The sequence below is a fragment of the Nilaparvata lugens genome, chromosome 6, assembly GCF_014356525.2.
Source record: "Nilaparvata lugens isolate BPH chromosome 6, ASM1435652v1, whole genome shotgun sequence".
NCBI lineage: Eukaryota > Metazoa > Arthropoda > Insecta > Hemiptera > Delphacidae > Nilaparvata > Nilaparvata lugens.
Genome location: NC_052509.1, coordinates 31,688,871 through 31,713,107, shown reverse-complemented (window position 1 = coordinate 31,713,107; position 24,237 = coordinate 31,688,871). Strand labels below are relative to the sequence as shown.

At 33.8% G+C, this 24,237-nt stretch overlaps 1 protein-coding gene across 1 annotated transcript; it reads right to left on the bottom strand.

Annotated features, from left to right (window-relative positions):
• Positions 1 to 1,679: 1,679 nt before the first annotated feature.
• LOC111055079 (LETM1 domain-containing protein 1) lies at positions 1,680 to 23,263 on the bottom strand. The gene is made up of 6 exons (XM_039431427.1): positions 23,041 to 23,263; positions 22,268 to 22,501; positions 12,969 to 13,085; positions 10,972 to 11,260; positions 7,626 to 7,772; positions 1,680 to 2,630 (listed from the first exon to the last, which is right to left on the bottom strand). Exons 1-6 carry the CDS (start codon positions 23,106 to 23,108, stop codon positions 2,457 to 2,459), a joined length of 1,029 nt encoding a protein of 342 aa, XP_039287361.1. The 5' UTR covers positions 23,109 to 23,263; the 3' UTR covers positions 1,680 to 2,456.
• Positions 23,264 to 24,237: the final 974 nt, after the last annotated feature.

The following is a 24,237-nucleotide window of genomic DNA, read 5'->3' as shown; positions in this document are numbered from 1 at the left end:
ATACTGGTGTAAAGTATACGGAAATTATGTTTGACGCATTATCACATCAGAACTACTGGACTGATTAACTTGAAATTTTGCATATAGATTCTTGCTTAACCGAGGGTGGTTATAGACCAATTTTAAATTCTTCAGATTTGATTACATCAAGTTTTCAGTTTGTCAAGTTTTCAATAATTATTTGTCATGCTTCCAGTTTGTATGGAAGCAGCAGAAGATTTCTCTTAAAAGGGAATTATTAGAAGATAGGTATGATTGGGGATCCTTTTCGAATGATAAAAACAGGTTTTGCGTCACACCCAAATTTTTTCCGCCATTTTGAATCCAACTTCTTTTTTTAATTGAAAGGTGGTCATACTGATTTACTTGAAATGCAGCAAATAAATTCTTAATCAACCGAGGACTCTTATAGGCCTATTTTGAATTCTTCTAGATTTCATTACGTTAAGTTTTAAGAAAGACCCTTGCGAAGCACGGGTTACCTGCTAGTATTGAATAATGTAGGCCTAAGTAACGCACAAACAGTAGCTTTTTCTCCAACTTCTATTATAGGGGGAGCAAAAACCAAGAGGTATGTAATACTTGTTAGGAAAGGGGGGTTTTCCCCATAAATATTACATTGTAATTCTATTCTTCATTTTTACTAGTTTAATACAAGAATAGTTGAAGTTTTAATACGAAAATAATATTCATTATTGATAGTAATTAATGAACATATTGGATTAGTAGGCCTATTATAAAAATACAGAGTGACCCAAAAGTAAATATACACTCTTATACAGTTGGTCAAAATAATATATGGAAACGGATTGAGCAATTATTCTTTTACAATGATAATTTTATATAGATTTGATTGGGATTTAATAATCCAAAAAAAAAAAACAACTTAGGCTACCAATTAAAAAACTGAAGGACTATTAAGCTGTTTCTATAATTCTCACCAACTCTGTAAATACATTTTTGATTGTCTGATTGTGCCCTTTCTTTTGCTTCCACTGTGACACGTTGCACAGGTTGCAATTCTTGAAATAACTCACTTATTGTGCCCACTCTATCTGAGATTTAGAAATAAAACAGAGAAGAGAAACAATATTTCTCATTGCTCTGTTGTTCAGTACTCCGTGGCAATACTTCTTGCAATAAATATATAAATAAATACTTTCAAGGCTATTCAGCTACATATTTGATACTGTAAAAGGAATTATACAACTACAGTTCGAATTAAATAAGTATGAGATTTCAATGTTTTACGTAGATAGGCCCCCATTTTCATTATTTATCTGGTCCTGGGGGGGGGGGCTAGGTTTTCATTATTTATCTTTTATCTGGTCCTGGGGGGGATTGGCCCCCTTGCATCCTCTAAATAGCGCCACTTTCATATTATCAAGTTATCTGATCGTAGATGTCAAGTAAGTTTCATTATTAGGCTAATCTAGGACAGCAGTGGTGATATAGTAAGGTCCACGTTATAAGTGCAGAGGAGAAAGATAGGAGAAGAACGTTGCCGATTGGCCCGTTTCTCTGTCTTGCTACTTCCTTCTATAGAAGATAGGTGATACCGGTACCATCTAATGCAATAGCAACTGTTCATTCTTGTTAAAAATAATACATTACATTTCATCCACCAATAAATTATATAATTGAGATTAAATATTTTGTAAATTATATTTCTAATTGTTAAAAAATTTTCTATCAATTGGAATGAATACTCTCGTGACAAAAAATATACTGTCTTATGACACTGAGTGTTAACAAATATTTCACAAAATAGGTACCATAATTTGATTATGGAACCAATTCAACCTCCAATCAATTTATCAGAACACATTAAAAAAAGAAGATAACTATTTTGACAAAATTTTACAGGATACAATGAAGTGAGCAACAATCATATATTGTAATACCTAATGAATGGCACTTGTCTGGTTCAATTAATTAGTGGTAAGATTCGTCACGGAAATCAACTATTAAATAGTTCTTTCATTCTTATACTGATATGAAACATAATTTCAACTTCATATTGAATTGAAATAATATAACAATTATATTTTTAATACATTTCTTCATGTTGAATCATGTCTTTTATGTAAAAAAATCAATAACCACTACCATTGTAACATCCAACAAAGAAAAATCTTCTGTTACTCATTTGAGTGGACAATAAATCATCACTTGTAACTTTGCATCAATCTACAAACAAAAACCAGTATTTAATGATAATCGTGATTTTGAATAATTTTCTGATCAATGAATAATGAAGTGTAAGTATGATTGCTATATTATACACATTAAAAATAAATAACTTCATCTAGGACATTGTATAATTGATAAGCGTATGGAAGTATAAAATCACAATCATATCTAACTCTACTATGTACATTGTTTTGGTATATGAGAAAAACCGGGGCAAACATTGCCCACAAAATGAGAATATCACACAGTATTATTTTGGTGGTTTATCTGATGACCCAATTCGAGGGATGATTGTAGGATAGTAAGATGGGGCAATGCAACAGAAGCGAATAGCTGTGTTCGTCTACTTCCTTGGAGATTGTTAACCAAGCATTCAGCCATGTTATCATGTCTTCGGTTTTCATGTTGGTAGGACTGAGGCCACGGATTGAGCACGCCTGCAACCCAAAATAATAGTTATACTGCATGTTTATTAAATTGAAAATAGATTGAACATAATTGAGGTTACAAATATGTTTGATATGTTCATCAAAATAGATTCAAAACGCTTTCACAAAAACTCAGAAATTATTGTATCAAAACTAGATTAAAATATACAACATATAAATTAAGAATACTTATCCTTCGTTTACAGGTTATAAGGCAGGCTTATGGCTTTCAACATTAAATGAAAATTTTAACACCAATTGAAAAGAGAAATTGAAATCTACACTTCACATATGTTCAATAACATCAATAAATCTTATAAAAACATTTAGATCTCAAACAAAACATCTTAAATTTAAATTATTTAGAAAATCTTCAACAGGAGACAAATACTTCTAACGATAGCCAAGCCTTATACATTAAGTTGAGAGAAACACCTGAGAGAAACACCTAAGATAAACACGTGAAATAAATGCCTAGAGCTTGAAAGCAAGATACGTCATCAATTGCCAATTAATAAAGAATACAACTTTACACATTTTATTTATTATACTTAATAAAACTTTATTTTTTAAATTTATTTAACCTTCATGTTGTTTAGAATTATCTGTTAATTCAGAAATAGGACTTCATCAAAGTGAGTTGTCCAACATTTGAGTAGCTGATCAATTTCTGATAAAAAGTCAAGTCCGCATATCGTTTACACTGATATTTGCTATCAAGTTTTATTAATATTGAATTGAAGATTCGACTTTAATTGAGAAAAAATGTAATATTACATCATAAACCACATACTTGGTGGAAATATGGTAGTGAAAAGTAATTTATGTACGACCGTGTTATAATGTGTACATTACAGCATCACAATCACTCCCATATAGCAGGGGTCTTTTTGCAATGGGTTTTCAAAGCTATACTATAATGTATGTACTAACATTATGCAACGACTTCAACATTATAACACGGTTTCCGATGCTGGTGGTATCAACATTAAAAGACGGTTTCTGATATTGGCAGCGGGGTTCAGTTTGTCAATTTTTCACAAAGTCAAGTATTCAGTTTGACGAATTTCAAGATTTCAGTACGTCAAGTTTTCAATTCATCAAGTTTTAAATTTTCAGTAAGTCAAGTTATCAATTCCTTCTCAGTTTGCCTTCAGTTCTCATTTCAAGTTTTCAGTTTGTCAAATTTTCAATTTATCAAGTTTTCAGTTCATCAAGTTTACAGTATGAAGTTCATACAGTTTTCGTGCGTTCGCACGCTACGCTCGCTCACTTAACTCGACATCCAACTCGTGCTTTAAAGACCAGCATTAAAAACTGTTGTATAAACTACTATTATTGCATTACTTAGTAGATTGGCATTAGAAGTCACAACTTTCAATTGAATGCTGAATTAAATTTCTCATCAATTATTGAAAATTTGAAATTCCAATTTTCAAAATTTCAAGTTTATTACATTTTATAATTACTAGTAGGCCTACCCTTATTATTTACTCCTTTTTGACGGCAAAAATTAAAAACCTGATATTGGCGTGATTGGCTGTGTCTGACAAAGGTAGGCCTACTATAGTGAGCTCCACGTTATAAAGTCTGTGCAAAAGATAGGACAGCAGCGTTACCACTGTATTCTATAGTAGATAGCTGATTCTCGTATATCTAAAGTGATATTAACAGTTCATTCTTGTTAATAGTAATCAAATATATTTCATTCTTCAAGAAAATATATTTTTCAATACACCTTAAATTTTTATAATTGAGACAAAATATTTTGGTAATCATATTTCCACATTGTTCGAAAACAATATGACAACGTTGCAGAGATAGAAGAGGAAAGAGCTATTTACTTTGTCTAATGACAGACAAGGATAACAACACCAATGTTAATCAGGTGCTACGTAATTATACGTAATCAAATCAGTGTAGTAATTATATGTAATCAAAGCTAGTAGTTCTGCAAACAGTAGACCTCGCTCAAACTAATCAGAAGGACCATTAAGAAAGTACAGTATATTGTGAAGATTTAGCCATGTCATCTTTTATTTTCTCCATTGAAAGTGCTAGAGACATTGTTTCCAGGGACACCGGACTTATAAATGTCTCTCGAAGAGGTACCTTTATTTTATATCTTCCCCATATTTACAATATTAACATATATTACAACTTTTCTAATAATTAATTGTAAGAAATCGGACAACTGACGGAAAAATGGAATATGCAGTAGGCAATTTAGACAATGGACACAGACGATAGTGTGATGGAAAATGATTCTAAATAGGATGGGTTTGTTGGTGACAATGACAGGAGGTTGCTAATGATGTTTTTAATGAAAAGTGGATTCAATGTTATGGCTTGTTATGCCTATGCAGAATGTTAATGCTCACAACTCGGATTCTGATCTCATACTAGAAGGAAAACAAAAACTAATAAGCTGTGATGCCTGCAGCCGGCTCCGTAGGTCTAGAAACTATTCATATATGAAACAGGGATATTTCGTGTTGAAAAGGGAAAAAATTGTGCAGTCAAGTGAGAAGTTTTCTACAACAATTAATGTGTACGTTCTGTGTACAGTAAATTGTTCCAGTTCCAATCGTAAATTATTCCATCACGTGACTAGTGCAAAATGTTCCCATGGAACGCCATTTCAAAATCGTTGGTTCAAGCTTTTGGCGCGCACATATAAAGTTGATTTACACTAAAACGTGTCGTTTACTAGCTGCGTGAATGGAGAAAGGCTGTTTTACAAACCTACCGTCTAGAAAAGTGAGCATTTCTTTTATTCCATTACTCTAACATTTTCTATAGAGAAAAATTCATTTAATGAATGGTTATCAACATCATATTGTTGGTTATGTATTCTATGGCTATGCTATGGTAAACAAACTATCAGCGCATGCGCAGAGAAGCAAGCAGACTACAATAATCGACCAATAAGAGCTCAGATAGTTGGAACTGTACCAGGTCTGACAATTTACCACGCTTCGACTGTGGGGCAGGATTTTGGAACTGGTTTCTGGTACAGAATCTGTCAAAACTCTTCCCATGGAACACGGAAATTTTTACCTGGTAAATTGTGAATCGGACAATTTACCACATTCCATGTACACAGAACGGGCCCAATAAATACAGTATGATTTGGAGCGGCTCAGACGTCCTCAAGGTTCACCGCTGACAACTCTTGCCCTCTGATGTCTGATTGAGCCAGAGAAGGGAAATGAATATGTAGTTATATTACAATACTATATTATCAATATTCTAATGTTGCATTCAATCTTCATTGTAATTAATAAGTTTTCATAATATGTGAAATTTGTTGCATAATTGGCTGTTGTACTGTAATTTATTGTAGATTCATGTATGAACCAGAATGTATTGTAACTTACTTGAATAAATTTGAAAAAAATTGAAATTTTAAAAAAAATTGAATGAGTAGTGTGACAACAAGCCGTGCTCACCAAAGCTACCACAGTATTCAGTTTTAAAAAGGCAAATAAACCACAGTTTGTATTCTTACTGCCTGGTTTTCCACATCTAAAAATAGATCGATAGCGATAGCATTCCTTCATCATCGATACCATTCATTCAATACAGCACATTTTCTATTCTAAAAAATGAGAGCCAATTTTTTTACTTATATTTATTGTGGGGAAGATTTACTCTCAACATAATATTGTAAATTCAATGATCTTTCATTTTGAAAAGAATAAAAATTGTAGTATCTTGCAAGATAACGGCACTATATACGAAAAAGTAACTTTTTGGATGGAGGTCGGTCTGCGGTTTTTTAAATTACAAAAAACCAGAAGTCTTATCAAAAATCGTTACACATAAGTTTCTGCACCTTGTTTTGAAGTACTTGTATAACAAATTTCATCCAAATCGGACAATAACTGCGACTGTAACTGCGGTACAAACAAACAAACAAACAGACAAAAGCCGATCGAGTCGAAACATAAACCTCAGCTTCACTTCGATCAATGAATAACATGTTACATGATTATTTAAGATGGATGTCAATATTCAATTGAACTGCAGTATTTGAATTTTGAGGTTCGAAAAGGTTTTACAATTACTAGTAGTTCTGTGAACAGTGAACCTCGCGCTTAGTAAGTTACATTGACCTGTTATGTTTTCTCAAAAATTAATAAATAATTTATCAATTTCAATAATAAATGCTTTAATTATTCATTTATTTATTATTAAAAACTGTTCTTATTCTTGTAAATCAAGGATTATGATTCAAAAGGCATCGGGACAAGACAGAAATATGCGAGGCCAATTTCAAAAAGAGTTTTACGTTCCGGATCAATTGAATCTAGAAATCAACAATTCAGTTCCTAGTTGGAATCTAATTTATTATTATTCTGTTGGAACAATTTATTTTACAATTCAAAGCCAAGCAATATCCAAATTGGATTGGAGTGTCATGACCTGTATTTTATAGACCTTGCTGGCTGCAACTGTCTACAACGTTGATGGAAAGATACATTTTCAAGATGTTCGATGTTTTTGAACGGGTAGTATGTATTATAGTCCACTAGACAGTTGATTTATGATGAATAATTCTAAAGTCTGATTTTTACGGTAATATTGGCGTTCAAAGGAGACTCCTTTTCCTTTGGTATTATCCTTAAAATGCAAAATTTCAAAAAACCGTATGTATACGTCGACGCGAAATTCAAAAACAATACCTGTCAAATTTCATGAAAATCTATTGCTGCGTTTCGCTGTAAATGCGGAGCATAAAGACAAATATAAACATATAAACATAAAGAGAAATGCAAAACCGTCGACTTGAATATTAGACCTCACTTCGTTCGGTCAATTAAGAAATTCTCTATCTCATACAACTATATCTTGGCATGGTTACAGAATATGAGTTTTCTGTATTTGTGATTTTGTGTAATTATATCGTCCAACGACGTGTTCTGTTAAGCAAATAAAGACAAAATAGATGAATAATTTGTAGAACTAAAAGAAAATATTGATTTTACAGAAAACACTGACCCATTTGAGTTCTTCAATGGTTAGTCTGTTGACGCCACCTTCCCTGAGAATGGCCTGGTCCATCAGTTGCAGGAACTCAGCTCTCTCCGCCAATCGCGTCCTTCTTCTCCACCCTGTATGCATGTCGTGCATCTTCAACAATGCCCTCTGAAAAATTAAATGATTCAATGCTCGATTAAACATGAACTCCATGAATCTTTTGCAACATTTTTCATCTCTGTTCATAATTGTAAGTGCCTCTTCACCAACTCTTTGAAAACTGTGACTGTCCATCTTTATCTTTGGTGAGTGACACACGTTACCTTGGAATAATGATAGATAGGAGCATGAGATGACATTCTCAAATTGACAATATATCCAAGAAACTCCTGGCATTAGCGCTAAAATATATTATTTACATGAAAATATCCCTGTTGATTGCCTGTATTTAATTTATAAGTCGTTAATAGAATCCATTATAAAATATGGGGTTGTGCAGCAAATTACTTATTATTGAGAGTAGAGAAAATACAGTTGAGGATCCTAAAAGTTATTGCGTCTAGAATACCTCATCTAAACTTGAATTTGAACAACCCTCAAACCCTACAAATTTTTTATCAAATCCTGACACCAAGAAATTTTTACACCTTCAAAATAATAGTATATTTAAAAATAATTTCCATTATAGATTTTTAGCTCCTTCTGCCCATTACAATTTCAGGTCACCAATAATATACAAAATTCACCGATTTAATAATATTTATGGAAAAAGATCTCTGTTCTACATACTACCCTTCCTTTTCAACAAACTACCTGCAAACATAAGAGACTACTCAAAAACAGATGTAATTATCTATGTAATAAACAATTCGCTCTCGATTTCAATTCAGTAAAATCAAAATGAGAATAAAATACAGTGATAATAGAACTCTGGATTAAACAATTAATATTTATTATCATTATTTGAATAATAATTCCTAATGGGAATGCATTCGATAACTTTTTTTCAATTAGCCTATTTTGCTGGTTCCAAATTATTATATATGTTGTAAAGTCACTGCCGCCAGCCTGAACGACTAATAGTTTGGTAATAATTAATATTGTATAAAATATTTCCTCCTTCTTTCCTTCCTTAACCCCTTTTATTTCTTTAATTAACTCCTTATTTCTTTTTATTCTAATTATTGTTTATTATAATTTCTCATTATTATTGCAATCCTTTTATTTCATTTCTTGTATATTACTCTTGATTCACGACAAATAAGCTATTTTATTTTATTTATACTTAATTTTAATTTAACGTTGTGAATAATTTTGTTTTGATCTGGCACCTGCTGAAAAACCCACGGGTTTAGCAGGACCCAACAATGTAAAAATGTTTTTCTGATAAAATTGATTGATTGATCTATCATTGAAAGTGTCTTGATAATCCAAAGTATTATAACATTTTCACATTTACATGTTTTGTTGATTCTGAAATCTGCAAAGTAATCCTGCTTCAATTTTGAAACATTTTTAAAACATTATATTATTGAACTTACATTTCAAACAAAAAAATGAACAGAACTTCAAATTCACTGCTCCCTTCTATTGATATTTGTCGCTTTAAAACAAATTGAACCTAAATTTATTGTTGTTGTAAGAATCAATAGTTTTACATTATTAATCTGAGAAGGCTACGTGAGAGAATACGTCTTAAAAGGTACGAACAGACTTATGCGCCAAGAACATGGGCATTTCGTTTTTCATAAGATCATGTTCAGCTTATTATATAAGTTTCAGCGACCTGAAAATATTGATACCAAACCTGAGCCAGCCATAATATTCTTATTCCTATTAGCTTATTATTTCAGTATTTGAACAGTAAATCACAGTTATAATAAGCAAAGAATCAGCTCATGAAAAGTGTCATCAGATTAAGCGTGTTCGTGGCGTATAATTCTGTAAGAAACCTTAGAACAAACCATGTAATGATGATTTTGAGATTGAGTTGAATGGTAATTGGAGTGATTCTTATTTATTTCATAACGTGACAAAAAAGATACAATGTTTGGCCCAAGAAAGGTACTAAATAGTCTTGAAAATGTTAGCTCTTGAAACAGACTTAATTGATGAAATCAAAATTCAGGTATGACGCTAAAGTAATCAGATCCACGAGAAACAAAATACCAAAAAACCTATAAATTAGCATATGACTTAAAACCAGTATGGATTACAATAATTATTCTATCTTTTCTTTATACAGGAACTGTAATATAGATGACCCAGAACGAATGCATAGCTGTGTGACCTGATAATTCACGATCTATTATTTCTTAAAAGTCAAGAAAGCAATGTTCAAAATACTCGATTTTATCGATTTTGAAAATAATTATTTCAACTCAGCCCTCCAAAACGCCATCGAGCTAAAATTTTTATTTATTCCCTATTTTTAGTTTTAATATTAATTATAATAAATTTTCTTATTATTCTTTAAAATATAATTATTATTCATAGTTTGTAATTCATTATATTATTGCTAGTGTTTGCCTTCTGTCTGATAATTTGTGACTCCTCCCTGCACACGGACAAATTATCCAGGCAGGGAGAACTATTCATGTAATTCATAACACTTTTATATTTTGTAAAAATGTAATATTTTATGAATAAACCAATTTGAGTTTGAATTTATTATTACTCTGTTGTCATAAGTTATTGACGCTTGTTTATAATCTGATGAGCCTACAATAACAACTCCACAGTTTATTTTCATCATAATAGGAAATATCAATAAATTCGTAAGTTATCTATTAATCATAATATGGAATAAACTATCTTATACTAATAATAACTGAAAAAAATTGTAAGTCAGTGTCTGTTAGTGTGAGAGTAGTGAAAGAATACAGGAAATTACATTATTGAATTAGTTATACATCCTTCAATAAAAAACAAAACAAAATCAATTCTAAAACATTAGAGTAACCGAAAGAAAGAATTGATGAATTCATCGAATTTTAACTTGATGAGTGGAAAGTTATGATGTGTTGATTAGACCCCATAGAAAAAGTAATAATTGAATATCAAATTCATTTACACAGCAAAACAATGTAGCTTGAATAATGTGTGTTTTTCTTCTATATTGATGAAAATTGTTTCAATGGATTGAGAAACAAAATTTGAACTTTATTTAAAGTAAAATAAATGTACGTTTTTCTTTGTGAAAATATGATAGGTTTAGTCGACTGAGTTCTAGTAACTTAAGTGGGAATCATAACAGAAAATTATAATGTTTCTATAATGGGATTCATTTGAAACTTTAAGAATTGCTTAAGAACAACATGAATGCTACAAATGCTAACAGGTTGAAGTGGAGAAGCAGTGCACTGACCGCGTGACTCTGATACAATCGTCTGAGATGGTAGGGCGACTCTGCGAAGAGAGGCTTGCACTTGATAATGGTGGTTGGACTGGGATGCAAACCACTGCCCAGCAGTCGAATGACATACTCCCAGTCCTTGTGGCAGGGGTGCGACTGCAGCACTTCCAGCTGAGCCTGCAGGCTGCGGAACACCGGCTTGTACCACCTCAGCTTCTTCCTTTGCACCATTATTGCGAACTCCGATCTCTGCTGCAGCGACCAGAAGTGTCGCGTCAACAGCTGCCGAGGAAAGTAGTACCTGCACCAATCACAACAACTTTCACCATTAATCTATCTACAACATAAATACAAGAATTGAATTTTACAAGTACAGGATAGGAAATGCACGAATGGCGCATCATCACGTCTGAACTACTCAACTGATTAACTTGAAATTTTGCATATGTAGATTCAATTTAACGAGGATGGTTTAATATTTCCGAGAAAGTTGCCGAAGAAACTCGAGTTTACAGAGGAAGTCGTTCAATATTTCAATACGCCAAGTTTTCAGTTTGTCTAAAATCAATTGATTTCTGCTTTAAACAGACCCTACGGAGCACGGATTACCTGCTAGTAGATAATACAATACAGTATACAGCTTTACTGAGCGCATCGCCCTTTTCCCCACACAGATCCGATTGAGAGCACTCCAATCTTTCCTCTAAAGATCAAATCCATGCACCCTTTCAGTTGGATCTTCAACTAGGAAGTTATTTGTGGGTGCATCTTGTGCCCAATTCGATCTCCACCTCTCTTTCATGTTACCACGCTCCATAATCTTTGGGTACATCTTCCATGGAGGATTTATTGCCTTGAGGGTACTTTGTGGAAAGATAGGGATGTAATCATATATGCCGGTTAGGCATATATCATCATTATATTTGTCATCATATAACCGTTTTTGGTTTGTGTAGACACATTTCCCATTCTCTCTTCAGGTGCTCTTCTCTGCGAAGCTGTGCTGGGGCTATATTGGCTAAAACTGGAAGCCATGGAACAGGAGTCGGTCTTATTGTGCCTGAAATGATTCTCAATACACTGTTCAGTTGGGCATCCAGTACTTTGTGTGGGAGCTGTAGAGCCATACCGGTGAGCAATACTCAGCTGTTGAAAAAGTAGGTGCCAGGGATGAAATTCCAAGACAATCAGCTCCAGCTCCCCAATTTGTGCCAGCCAGCTTTCGTATCAGGTTGGCTCTGCTACGTTCCATCATTACATTCATTTTTATTGTCCATTCCTCAATTTATCATTCCATTCGCAATGGCGAAAATTCTTTTTTATATTCTTTATTGATTCATAAAATAAGTACATCATCAAATGATAGAGAGAGCCGGTCTATCAAAGAGTTTTGGTGTAAAAGTAGGAGTTCATCAAGGTAGTGCTCTCAGCCCAATTTTATTCAACATTACAATTAACTACCTTACTGAGAAGATTCAGAGACTCCTGCCATGGAACCTGTTGTATGCAGATGATGTAGCATTAATATCAGACAGCATAAAAGAAATACAAGATACTCTGGAGCAGTGGCGAGGAGCTCTTGAACCAAATGGGCTGCGCATTAGCAGGACCAAAACCGAGTATATGATGTGCAACTTCGACCCAGACACATTTGGTAGGACAAATCCAGATCTCAAACTAGATGGCATTATACTACCTAGAGTGAGCAAATTCAAATACCTAGGGTAAGTAATTTCAGACGATGGCACAATAACAGCAGATATAACACATAGAACAACATCTGCATGGAACAGATGGCGCGAGCTAAGGTGTCCTTTGTGATCCAAGAATGCCCAATAGAACAAAAGGCAGGGTCTACAAAACATGCATACGACCGATTTTACTTTATGGAGGCGAAACATGGGCTTCGTTGAAAACACATGAGCAAAAGCGTCATACTACGGAAATGCGCATGCTGCGGTGGTCAGGAGGAGTTACCCTTAAAGATAAAATCCGTAATGAACATGTACGTGGCAGTTTTAAGGTAGCGCCTATTGCTGAGAAACTTAAAGAGTCCAGGCTGAGATGGTATGGTCATGTTATGCGAGGACCCGACGATCACCTGGTGAACAAGTGCCTCTCCATGGCTACACAAACAAGAAAAAGAGGTAGGCCAAAAACTACCTGGATGACGAATGTCCAGAAGGACATGAAAAATTTGGATCTTTCTACAAACGATGCCTATAATCGGAAGGAATGGCGCCTCAGGATTGGTAAAGCCGACCCCGCATAACGGGAAGTGGCGAGGATAAAGAAGAAGAAGAAGAAGAAGAAGAAGAAGATCAAATGATAGAGAGAGAAAAAAAAGGTAACTTGTGCTCTTCCTCTCCACAATTTAGATTATTTGAAAATGAATGTAAAGAGGGAATAGGACAAAACTGAACATAAGAAGTCGTATTCCCCCATCACACTCATCTTCATCATCTGCTCCTCCATTCGCAATTACAAAAATAATGTAAAAAATCTGTATATGACAGTTTTTAATGCACAGTAAATACCGGTAATTCTCAAGGAAATATTAAATTGTTAAGGATTATTCCTATTAGCTCCCGAGTGGAGCTCGGTCCCACGATCAAGAAAATGAATTGTACAATGATTGTTAGAAAACGATTCGGCAACGTTGCAAAGCTAGAAAAGAATAGCGCCATCCGCTTTGTCGGATGTTAGACTAGGATATCAACTCCAATGTTAATCAAACATGAATAATAATGTGTGATAGCAAAGAAGAGAGAAATGTGACTTTCGGTTAATGTTGTTCCTTACGAGAATAGGAGCCCACAGTAGCCGTATTTCTGTCGATTCAATCAGAATGACGTACGCTCTCTTCTTTGCTCTTTCTATCACACAATTATTATTCCTTATTCTTTTATTGATTCAATGATACATAATTATTATTTTAAATAATTTAGTGAAGGATCAAGAGGCACAGCCCAAAACTGTTCCTCCCTCGAATTTTGATTCATTAAGTCCAGGAAATAGCTTTTGTTTTCTTCACTTACATTATTTTGTCTAATTTTCTCACCAATTATGAATAAATGAATTCATTTCCTTCAGTGAAAAACATTTACAAAATAAAATCAGTATTTTGTTATTAGTATCATAGCCTCATTTAGAAGAACTATTAATCTAAATCCGGGAGTGAAACAGTTTTGGATTAATTCTGTTGTTTCTCTCCTATCAATTGTTTTGATTAGGTGCTTGTGTAAATGAAATGAAAAAATCTCACTTTTATTAGTGGTACAACAAATGATGGAAATGGCAGTCTTGTATCAGCTGTCCCTGGAAGGATAAATGTCTCCTTCTCAAGTCCTTCAGCGAGTTTTCCCAGGAATGAGACCCTGTGCAATCGAATTTTCATATCACGAACACCCTGTATTGCAAATTTCATCAAAATCGTTAGAGCCGTTTTCGAGATCCGTTGGACATACATGAATAAATACTTACATAGGACAATTGTTCGCTTAATTGACCGAGCGAAGTGAGGTCTAAGATTCAAGTCGACGGTTTGGCATTTTTCTTAATGTTTAAATGTTTGAATGTTTATATGTTGCGCATTTACGGCGAAACGCGGTAATAGATTTCCATGAAATTTGACAGGTATGTTCCTTTTTAAATTGCGCGTCGACGTATATACAAGGTTTTTGGAAATTTTGCATTTCAAGGTTAATATAAAAGGAAAAAGGAGCCTCCTTCATACGTCAATTATTAGAGTGAAAATCAGACTATAGAATTATTCATCATAAATCAGCTGTCGTGTTGACTACAAATTGCATGCCATGACGCATGCAATTCAATATCTCAATGTAACTTGATAAAAAATTAACAGCTGTGTAGACTATAAATTTTGCATGCTTCATTGAATGCAATTTTTATGCATTATTAAATAGGATGCAAAGAACTTATAATAAATAGCTCGTCTGGGCGCCTAGATGTCTTCTGGTTTTCTTGCGCTAAATTCCGGAAAGTGTTATATGATAATTAAATCTTGTGTAAGCATTATCTGATCAAACAAATAGTTCGTGTTTCAGTGTGGATGTGCTTATGGTTTGGGACGTCGTTATAACTGCGCGAGGTCTACTGTTCACAGAACTACTAGTATAATAGAATAATTTATTATTTTCAACAGTTAATAATATTACCATTAGATATGCTGGTATCAGCTATCCTCTACAAAAGACAGTGGCAAGGCAGATATTCGGCAACGCTGTTATCTTATCTTTTGCACTGCCATTATAACGTGAACTTCAATATAAGACACAACTAGTTCGAGCCAATTATGTAATTTTCAAGTATCATGAATTTTCAAATACTGTTGAGGAACAAGATTTTCTAATTGTCTTGACAGAAACACCACCCTGCAACCCAATCAATGTGACTTATACAAGTTAGCTTGGTATCTAACATTATACCAAGTATTTTAACGGTCTCAATTTTATTTTTCACATTTCTCAGATTAAAAATCATTGTCTTCGTTTTTGCTTTATTCAAAGAAAGATAGTTAGCCTGGAACCAAGACGATACATTCTCATACTCACTGCACATCTGGGTTCTGGATTCAAAATCCCTTCTTATTTAAATCCCTTAAATAGACATTACTGGAGAACAATGATATGTCATCGGCATATCTTACAATACGGTTTCCCATAAATGAAGAAATATCATTCACCATTATGATAACCAATAAAGGACCAAGTACCGAACCTTATGGAGCCCAATACTCCCCTATATCACACGCATAAGAGAAACAAGCATCAACACAAACTGTCTGCTAGCGATCCGTCAATTAAGACCTCAGTAAACCATAATAGTCAAGTCAATATAGACATAAAAAAGGGCGTGTGATTGCAATTTATATTGTAGTTCTGATTTTTAAAATATTAGTTGGGTACATAAGAGAAGTCCAGAACCAATTTCTTCATGCAAAATTTCCTTGTGCTAGATACAGGGTGGCCCAAAAACCTCATATTTTCGGCTCATTTTCTAGTTTTCAGCTATTTCTGCCAAATCTCGTAATCGGACAGAAAAATTTGCTCTCGCCTTTTTCAAACACTTATAACTTCTGACACAATGCTCAGATTTCATCGTACTACACTTCATTCTTCTCGGCTCGTCAAGGCGGTCCAAAATCATGCATCATAAGTCATATGCATGTACTAAAGCCCATTAGTACACTCAACAATAAATTTTCCACTTTTCGACCGATTTTGACTTATGATAAATGATTTTGGACCGCCTTGACGAGCCGAGAAGAATGAAGTGTAGGCTAATACGATGAAATCTGAGCATTGTGTCAGAAGTTATGTGTTTGAAATTTTGATCCTTGAGGTGTCCTTAAGCGCGCCTATCCACTAGGAAATACTGAAATGAAGTGCATCTAACGGGTGATTCTCATAGAACATAATCTTATGAACTTATGTCGCTGTGCGAAATATCAATGTGAAGACTATGTAGTTGGTGATAATGGTTGAAGCTGAAAATTTAGTGTTTTTCACAATACAAGGAGTCAGGTGTACATGGAAATCTATATGAGATAGAGCGCTCTACCTGATATCAGATTGTAGAGCACAAAAATACGCCCAGAGGGATTTTGAATTATACATCTAAATGGTAACAATCGGAAGATATTGTTGGTTAAAATCTAAAATTCATCTCAAATTCAAATTTCACTCATTTTTGAAAAATCATTTCTCAGTACTCATTGGAGATAGAGAAGTCCAAATGATCTTATTTTATTCAGAATTTCATATTCTAGGAAAAAGGCGCGAGCAAATTTTTCTGTCCGATTACGAGATTTGGCAGAAATAGCTTAAAACTGGAAAATGAGTCGAAAATACGAGGTTTTTGGGCCACTCTGTATCTAGCACAAGGAAATTTTGCATGAAGAAATTGGTTCTGGACTTCTCTTATGTAGCCGAATAATATATTAAAAAATCAGAACTACAATATGAATTGCATGCACCAATGTATATAGTGACTGGACTATAACCAAAACCATAGTAAGCAAGTTTCGACAACAATATGCTGTGTTCAACAATATCAAACTCTTTTCAAAGCAATTGAGAACATTTGTAACCATTTCTTTAACCGCATCTATAGTTGACCAACCGGTTATGAATCCAAACTGAGACAATAAGAAGAGACCCTTCTCTTCGAAATATTCACCTAATGGTCTTGCTATCACAGTTTCATTAAGTTGGCAGCCTTAAGCCTTAAGTTGGCAGGATTGTCCAAACTTCAACTCTTATGAATTGGTACTGGTTTAGAATGCTAAACTAATGTATGGAAAACTGATTCCTCAAAACAGTGATTAAAATATACAGGTGGTAAATTGATATACAACAAAATATATTACATCAACAAATTGGCCGAATATATAGGATTTGTTCTACAATCATAGAGTTCGTTTACATAATATGCGTTTATTAAAAGCAGCTTTACCGTGTTGATAAAGCACTTTGACATTCGCTGTTGACAGACAGATTTAACTTCTAGTATGCCAAGCAGAACTATTTTAGAATTAAACATATGGATATATCAATTAAAAAATTAGAATGTTTGTAATAATTGAAAATGTTTTGTTTGAAACATAGAAATGGTAAGTATTGAGACTATCAACTGAATTAGATGTGGGTAATAGGTAGTATTCAAATGTCAGATTATAGGCTACTTCAAGGCAGAAATCAATCACGTACTAGGTGGGATAGGGACATGAACATGTTAAATGCTTCACGAAATACGTGATGATGGTTTCCGTTTCTAGTAATAAACAATCAGATTCTGTGATATCATGGTAGGCTACTACAATATTAAATACAATTACAATAATTGTAATAGAAATTACTTATTCCGTAAATTGAAATTTTACTTATATTTACAAAAATAATTTTTTTGCTTCAGTTTAATCTGGATAAACAAAGACGAATGCTCAAAAGCTTGTAGTAGCCCTGTAGACTACAGTACCGGCAAGTAGCTTGAGACAGTTCTCTCATATCTATCGAAGTATTACATCTGATATTTATCACATAGTACCATGTTTAGCTATTGACAATATATGGGTACGCGACTAGGTGCCACCCCGACTACTTGTCCCCTTTTAAAACCGGTTTTTAGGGGACAAGTAGATGTGAGCCATACCTGTCTAGTTGTATCCTTTCTGAGGAGGTGACAACTAGTCGGGGGGACACCCTGTCGTGAGGGTGCGAGGTGTCAAGTTGTCGTTTACGGTCGGGACTAGTTGACACCTCCGGTCCAGTAGATGCCAAGTAGTCGGGGGGACAACTTGACGGCAATGGCATATTTTTACGAGGGTACAAGTAGTCGTCTACAGTCACGACAACCTATCCCCTCGACTCCACTCCACAAGAAATCACCATTCCGGCTGGCTCTTCATTTGAAAGTTGGAAAATGAAGCCAAACTATCAAGTTCTATATGAAAAGGCATTAAGATTAAGATATAAATAATTATTTATCCTCATATTAATTACCAGACTTCATGTAATACCTCAGTTGATAACAAGACTGATAGCTTCATCTGCCATATCATTGATGAATGAAAATTTTACTGTCCTAGCATTAGGCTCAATTTACTCGTAAACGGTGCGTCTGACGGGAAAATATAACTGAACAAAAAGTGTTTAAAATTGTGTTCTACATCTGGTTCAGTCATCAAGGTTTATTATTCATTTTTTCTGTTTTCAACCAACTCGAAAAAAATTGTCCTAAAAATAGCAAAGACGGCGAATATCTCCCGAACCGTGCGTTTAACGGGAAAATGTTACTGAACCAAAAGTGCTTAGAATTCAATTCTACATCATAACCAGTAATAGAAAATTGCTCGATCCCTCCTCCCTACGCCGCGGGGGTGTAAGTCGTGCCAACTGGTGCTCTGTAGGTGACAAGTTGTCGGGGTGACACCTAGACGCCAGCGTGCAAGGTGTCATGTAGACATGAGCCATCCCCGTCTACTTGTCTCCTTTCTAAGGAGGTGTCAACTAGTCGAGGGGACACCCTGACGCGAGGGTGCGAGGGTACAAGTAGTCACCTATGGCCAAAATGACCAGGTGTCAAGTAGTCGGGGTGACAACTAGACGGCTACCCAAAAATATTAAAGAATTCAATAAAACATATAAAAGCTGGATATCTCATTTTAGTTGTTTACTTACAATACAAGATACATTTATTGTCAGAACACTAACAAAAATGGAAGACAAAGTCAACAATTCAATAAAAAAAAAATTTCCAAAATATAAACGTTAATTAATAGTCATCACAGTCACATTGGAATATGTACAAAAATAAGACAAAAATAAGCAAATTCTATATAATATAAGAAACATTTTTAAAACAGGTATATCACAGAATAAGAAAATACAAAGACATCACCACAAATCCTCATAACCATATGGACAGCAGTCAATTAGAATCTTTTTAACAGAAACCTTAAAACTATTAATATCACATTCTTTAATATGAGCAGGCAGTTTATTAAATAACCTCTTTCCAAATTCAACAGAACTTTTCAAAGTTAAATGGTAATTGCAGGGCCGGATCTACAATTTTTTCTAGGGGGGGCAAGCTTTACATTTGGCGCCCCCCCTCATGATCGACCATAACCAACCGATTTACAAAAATGAGAGGGATTATTACTATATTAGTCGTATACGAGGTTGAAATAAAACCTAGGTTGAATTAGAAGGCAGTTTTAAAGATAATATAATTCTTCTCATTGTTCATTTTCATTTACATACGGTACATAATTGAAAACAATGGTGGAAAAATCAAAGCACCAACTTTAAAATTAATTTGATGTGAGAATATTTATAAAATATGAATATTGCTATTAATACTGGGGATAAATTTTCAACTTATTTTTAACAATAGGATAATATGTAGGTAGATAATCATTATGGAAAAAATCTCATCAAAGAATATTCACAAAATGCATTATTTGCGATAAGCAGAATACCGTATACAAGGAATGACAGATATGGAGTTCTTGATCATTACAATACTGTAGCAAAAATCACTCATCACAAAAATCTTCAGTACTGGTCAATTACTTGAATAAAAAAAAACAGAAGTAAAATTGTTAAATAATCGTCTGATAAATAACTCAAGTAAAAATTATACTTATAACTTTTTGTGTCATGAGTTTCTCTTGTGCTTCCTAAAACACCTTCATGTGTTTTGTGTTCACCTTCACACCAAACACTTTCATGATCCAGGTAATACATTAGCATTAAATTCTTCAGAGGCAGAATTTGCAATTGAAGCTATGAAATTAATCAAGAATTTAATATTAATTATTGAATGAAGTAAATCGTAAGAGATAACAGACTAAGTAAAACAAAAACGTTATGCAGTGAAATGATAAGTCAGTTAATCGAGAAAATATAATATAGTTACAAGAAAAGAAATGGATCCACAAGATAATTTGATTAAGTTCTTAATTTTTCGGGTTTTTTTTTTGCTGAGAATGTGTGTATTATTCCATCAAAAGAAAGCAAAACATGTTCAATATTTATGATGCTTAAATCTGTTAGTCTTTGCTGGGTCATGGTAATCCTTAAATAGGTCTTAATAAGTTTCAATTTACTGAAACTTCTCTCTCCAGATGCCACAGAAACTGGAAGTGTCACAAATGTTTTTAGAGCTACACATATGTTTCGATAACCCTCTTCCAACTTGCTCTTACACAATATTCTGAGCAAAGATGCTGCTGTTGCGTCTTCCAGTTCATCTTCTACAGTTACGGCATGCAACTTAAAACTCTCGATTTCATTTAGAAGTTCATCTTCGTTCAAATCGTTTGCATAGGTTTTAGCCAATTCTTTAGCATTACTTTTCAAAGTTTTAACGTCTAGTACTTTAATTTGAGCCCCACACAAAAAAATAAACATTTCAGCAATAATTTTCAATGCATCATACCTGTTCGTGAGCTCAGTAACAATTATGTAATAAATTTGAAAAAGTGATCTCAAAATCTCTTCTCCCGTGAAATTTTTACCTTCATCTTCATGGCGTCTTCTGCCATTTTCTTTTTCTTTCGTTCTCTCGTTTCCTTGTACTCTGGAGATAGAAATTCATGGGTGGCTAATTCTTCAAGAGCAGAGAGCACTTCGTCCATGTGTTTATACAGGGTGATTCATAATTATGGTAAAATATTTTAATACGTGATAGTAGAGGTAGAAATAAGAAAAAAAGTTCATATAAACATATATCCATAAACGCTTCATTAGCGAGTTATACAGGGTGAAAGATTTCAGTGAAAGTCTGTGTTTTTCTACTTAGATTTTTTGCATATTTCAACTTTTTTCTCAAAAACTACTCACACTACAGCTTCTAGACTGGTTTTATTCAATTTTTCAGATATTTTTCCATATATTTTCAGCATAAGTTTTTCAAAAACTAGTCCCCAAACAATTCAGCATCGGTGTATTTCACCAGAGGAACTGAATTCCGGGCGAAATCTTTCACTCTGTATAGCTCGCTAATGAAGCGTTTATGGATATATGTTTATATGAACTTTTTTTCTTATTTTTACCTCCACTATCACGTATTGAAATATTTTACCATAATTATGAATCACCCTGTATATTATAACTTTCACAATTCTTGCCGACCGTCTTGTTTTAATCTATGATTTTAATGAAAGAGGAACATGCTGTTTTAAAACTTCCCACCTTGATGTTAATCAATGAAAGTAGTTGTAAAGGCTATTTACAATTCCAAAATAATTATATTTGTGGTTCAACACATGCCTCTGCTGAATTAAGCCCAACCAAATTTAATGAGTGGGCTGAGCATGGAACAAAGTAGGCTAGTTCATACAGCGGAAATATACTGCGACTATAAAAATACTTCTTATTTTGTTCTGTTGGTTATTGGTTTTGCCAAAATATTTTAGTGAATTAAATATTTAGAATGTGCACAGAGCTATATCAAGCTATTGGAACTTCAAATTAACAATGCCAGGTATAAACGCCTAAAGCAGTTAGCCTATTATTTTTGTAACCTATATATTTTTATAAGAAAATGCTGACTGCAATTTAACGCCCCCTTCAGCTCGGCGCCCGGGGCACATGCCCCCGCTGCCCCCCCCCTGGATCCGGCCCTGGGTAATTGCACTGTGATAATCTAAGTGCTTCTGCTTGTCTTGTGAAATTATTGTGAATATTACTATTTATGGGTAAGATGGATACAAGTCAACTGTAGTGTTTTTTAGTGTATAAAAATTTTTAAATTTCACCACATGAGGAAATTAAAGTTTTACTTTTTGATTGATATATTTGTAGAATTAGATTCAAACTCACTGTGAATGAGATAAAATGTTTTTATATCTAGAGGCCATACCTTGACACCGTAAGTGAACTGCCTGTACAAACGCATGGCAGTGGGGAAATTTTTATCCAAAATGTCCGTATATCGTTTGATGAATTCCATGTACCTTGAAAGAGCTTGTAACTGCATCTTTTTACGTTTTTCATTTTGATCGTGTAGTTTTCTGCAAGAAAAGAAATTAGTTTTTACCAAAATTATTATAACTTACATTTTGTGTACAAAAGTGATACAAAATTGAGCTGATCTGTAAAAACATTTCCTTCAATTTAATTTTTTTACTGGATAAGGCACAGTATTAATTTATATTTTGGATGTAATGTTTACAATATTCTACAGCTCGATTGCCAAATGAGAGGTAAAAACTGTAGCACGACAAACAATATCATCTCTTGATTTAAAAAAAATACAATAAGAAACCATAGATAAAGAGAAGATGTTTGCTTTGCTTTATATTATTTGGTGGTATTTTTGTATTATTTACGAATAATAATAATACCCAAGGAATAAAGCAGTTTCTAAATGTACGGTAACTTAATTAAAGAGCACATTAGATAAGTAACGTAACTACATTCTGATTGCAGAGTATATAAGTGAAACTGTTCAAGGATACCCCAGATAATGGAGTTTCAAATGATAAAGATTAATATTGACAATATCAAATAAGTTATTGAAAATTAAAAACAACTCTCACAGCAAACTAACCTCAAACTTCTTAGTTGTGAATTGATGATGGTGCTCCTACAAATAAGTTTAGAACAGAGAAAATACATTGTCACAACGATAACAAGCGCAATTTGATTATCTCGATTGTATTTGTGAGGGGAATAATATCCAACTTCAAAAGATATAAAAGAAAATGCTATTACATTCAAAACAGACAGCGAAATTACAGCATTGTGAATAATTATGTGGATTGTGATTGTGAATGTTCATCAGCTGATTTGATATTTATTTTTTCGCTCCCAGGGAGCGTTCTCAGCTGAAGTAATGGCGCTATTTTTAAACGATGATCCACAAATTTGTAGGAAAGGATTGATAGTTTCATCCTTTTACTATACAGTAATTTCATTCCAATTGGAATCCAACCAACCAAAATTATAATTTATATACAGTAATTTAAACAGAACATAATTATGTATGAAACATTTAAAGATTACTACGATACCGGTATCCTACTGAAAAAATATTAGTAGTTCTGTGAACAGTAGACCTCACGCAGTATTCTCATCCACAAGAACCTGATTGAAACTATAGACCTTATGGAAATACAGCAATAAACTGTAATTAACTCTAAGGGTGGTTTTTAAGGGTTTAAAGTTCTTTTAGCATGTATATTCTTCTTATTCCAATATCTTAAATTATTATAATTTAAATGTCCATACCATATGTTAATATAAAACTATAATCTAGAGAGAGTACCTCTTCCAAATAGTTGTTCTGGTACCTAACTAAATTAAAAATTTTGTCAGGTTAGCATTAAGTTGAGTTGACTTTGTTAGGTTGGCACCAAGTTGAAGATTAAATGCATTTATCCAGGACCTCCTAAATACCAATTTATCCAATTAGCCAAAATTAGCGTTTTCTCAGCTTTTCTGCGTTTCCTCACCTTTTTCAATAATTGATGGAAATATATTTAAAAAATTCAGTACACAGGTTTAGCTGAGGTGGAAGAATTTCGTTCGCCAAAGATACGCCGATATAGTAACAGGTGTTTTTCGTGATCAAATTGACATAATACGTTCAAATTTGGTACAGAGGTTCCGCTGAGGTCTACATGCAGGCGAGCCCGCTGATCTCATTTTTACACAATCCAGTCGGGGGTCCAGAATTCGGTACAGAGGTTCCGCTGAGGTCTACATGCAGGCGAGCCCGCTGATCTCATTTTTGGACGATCCAGTC

Coding starts and splice junctions, on each gene's coding strand:
- LOC111055079 (XM_039431427.1), bottom strand. CDS start 23,108: ATGTATTTTCTCTGTTCTAAACTTATTTGTAGGAGCACCATCATCAAT. Junction 11,261..12,968: donor CGCTACCTTAAAACTGCCAC/GTACATGTTCAT, acceptor TGATTGGTGCAG/GTACTACTTTCCTCGGCAGC. Junction 7,773..10,971: donor GATTGTATCAGAGTCACGCG/GTCAGTGCACTG, acceptor TTAATTTTTCAG/AGGGCATTGTTGAAGATGCA.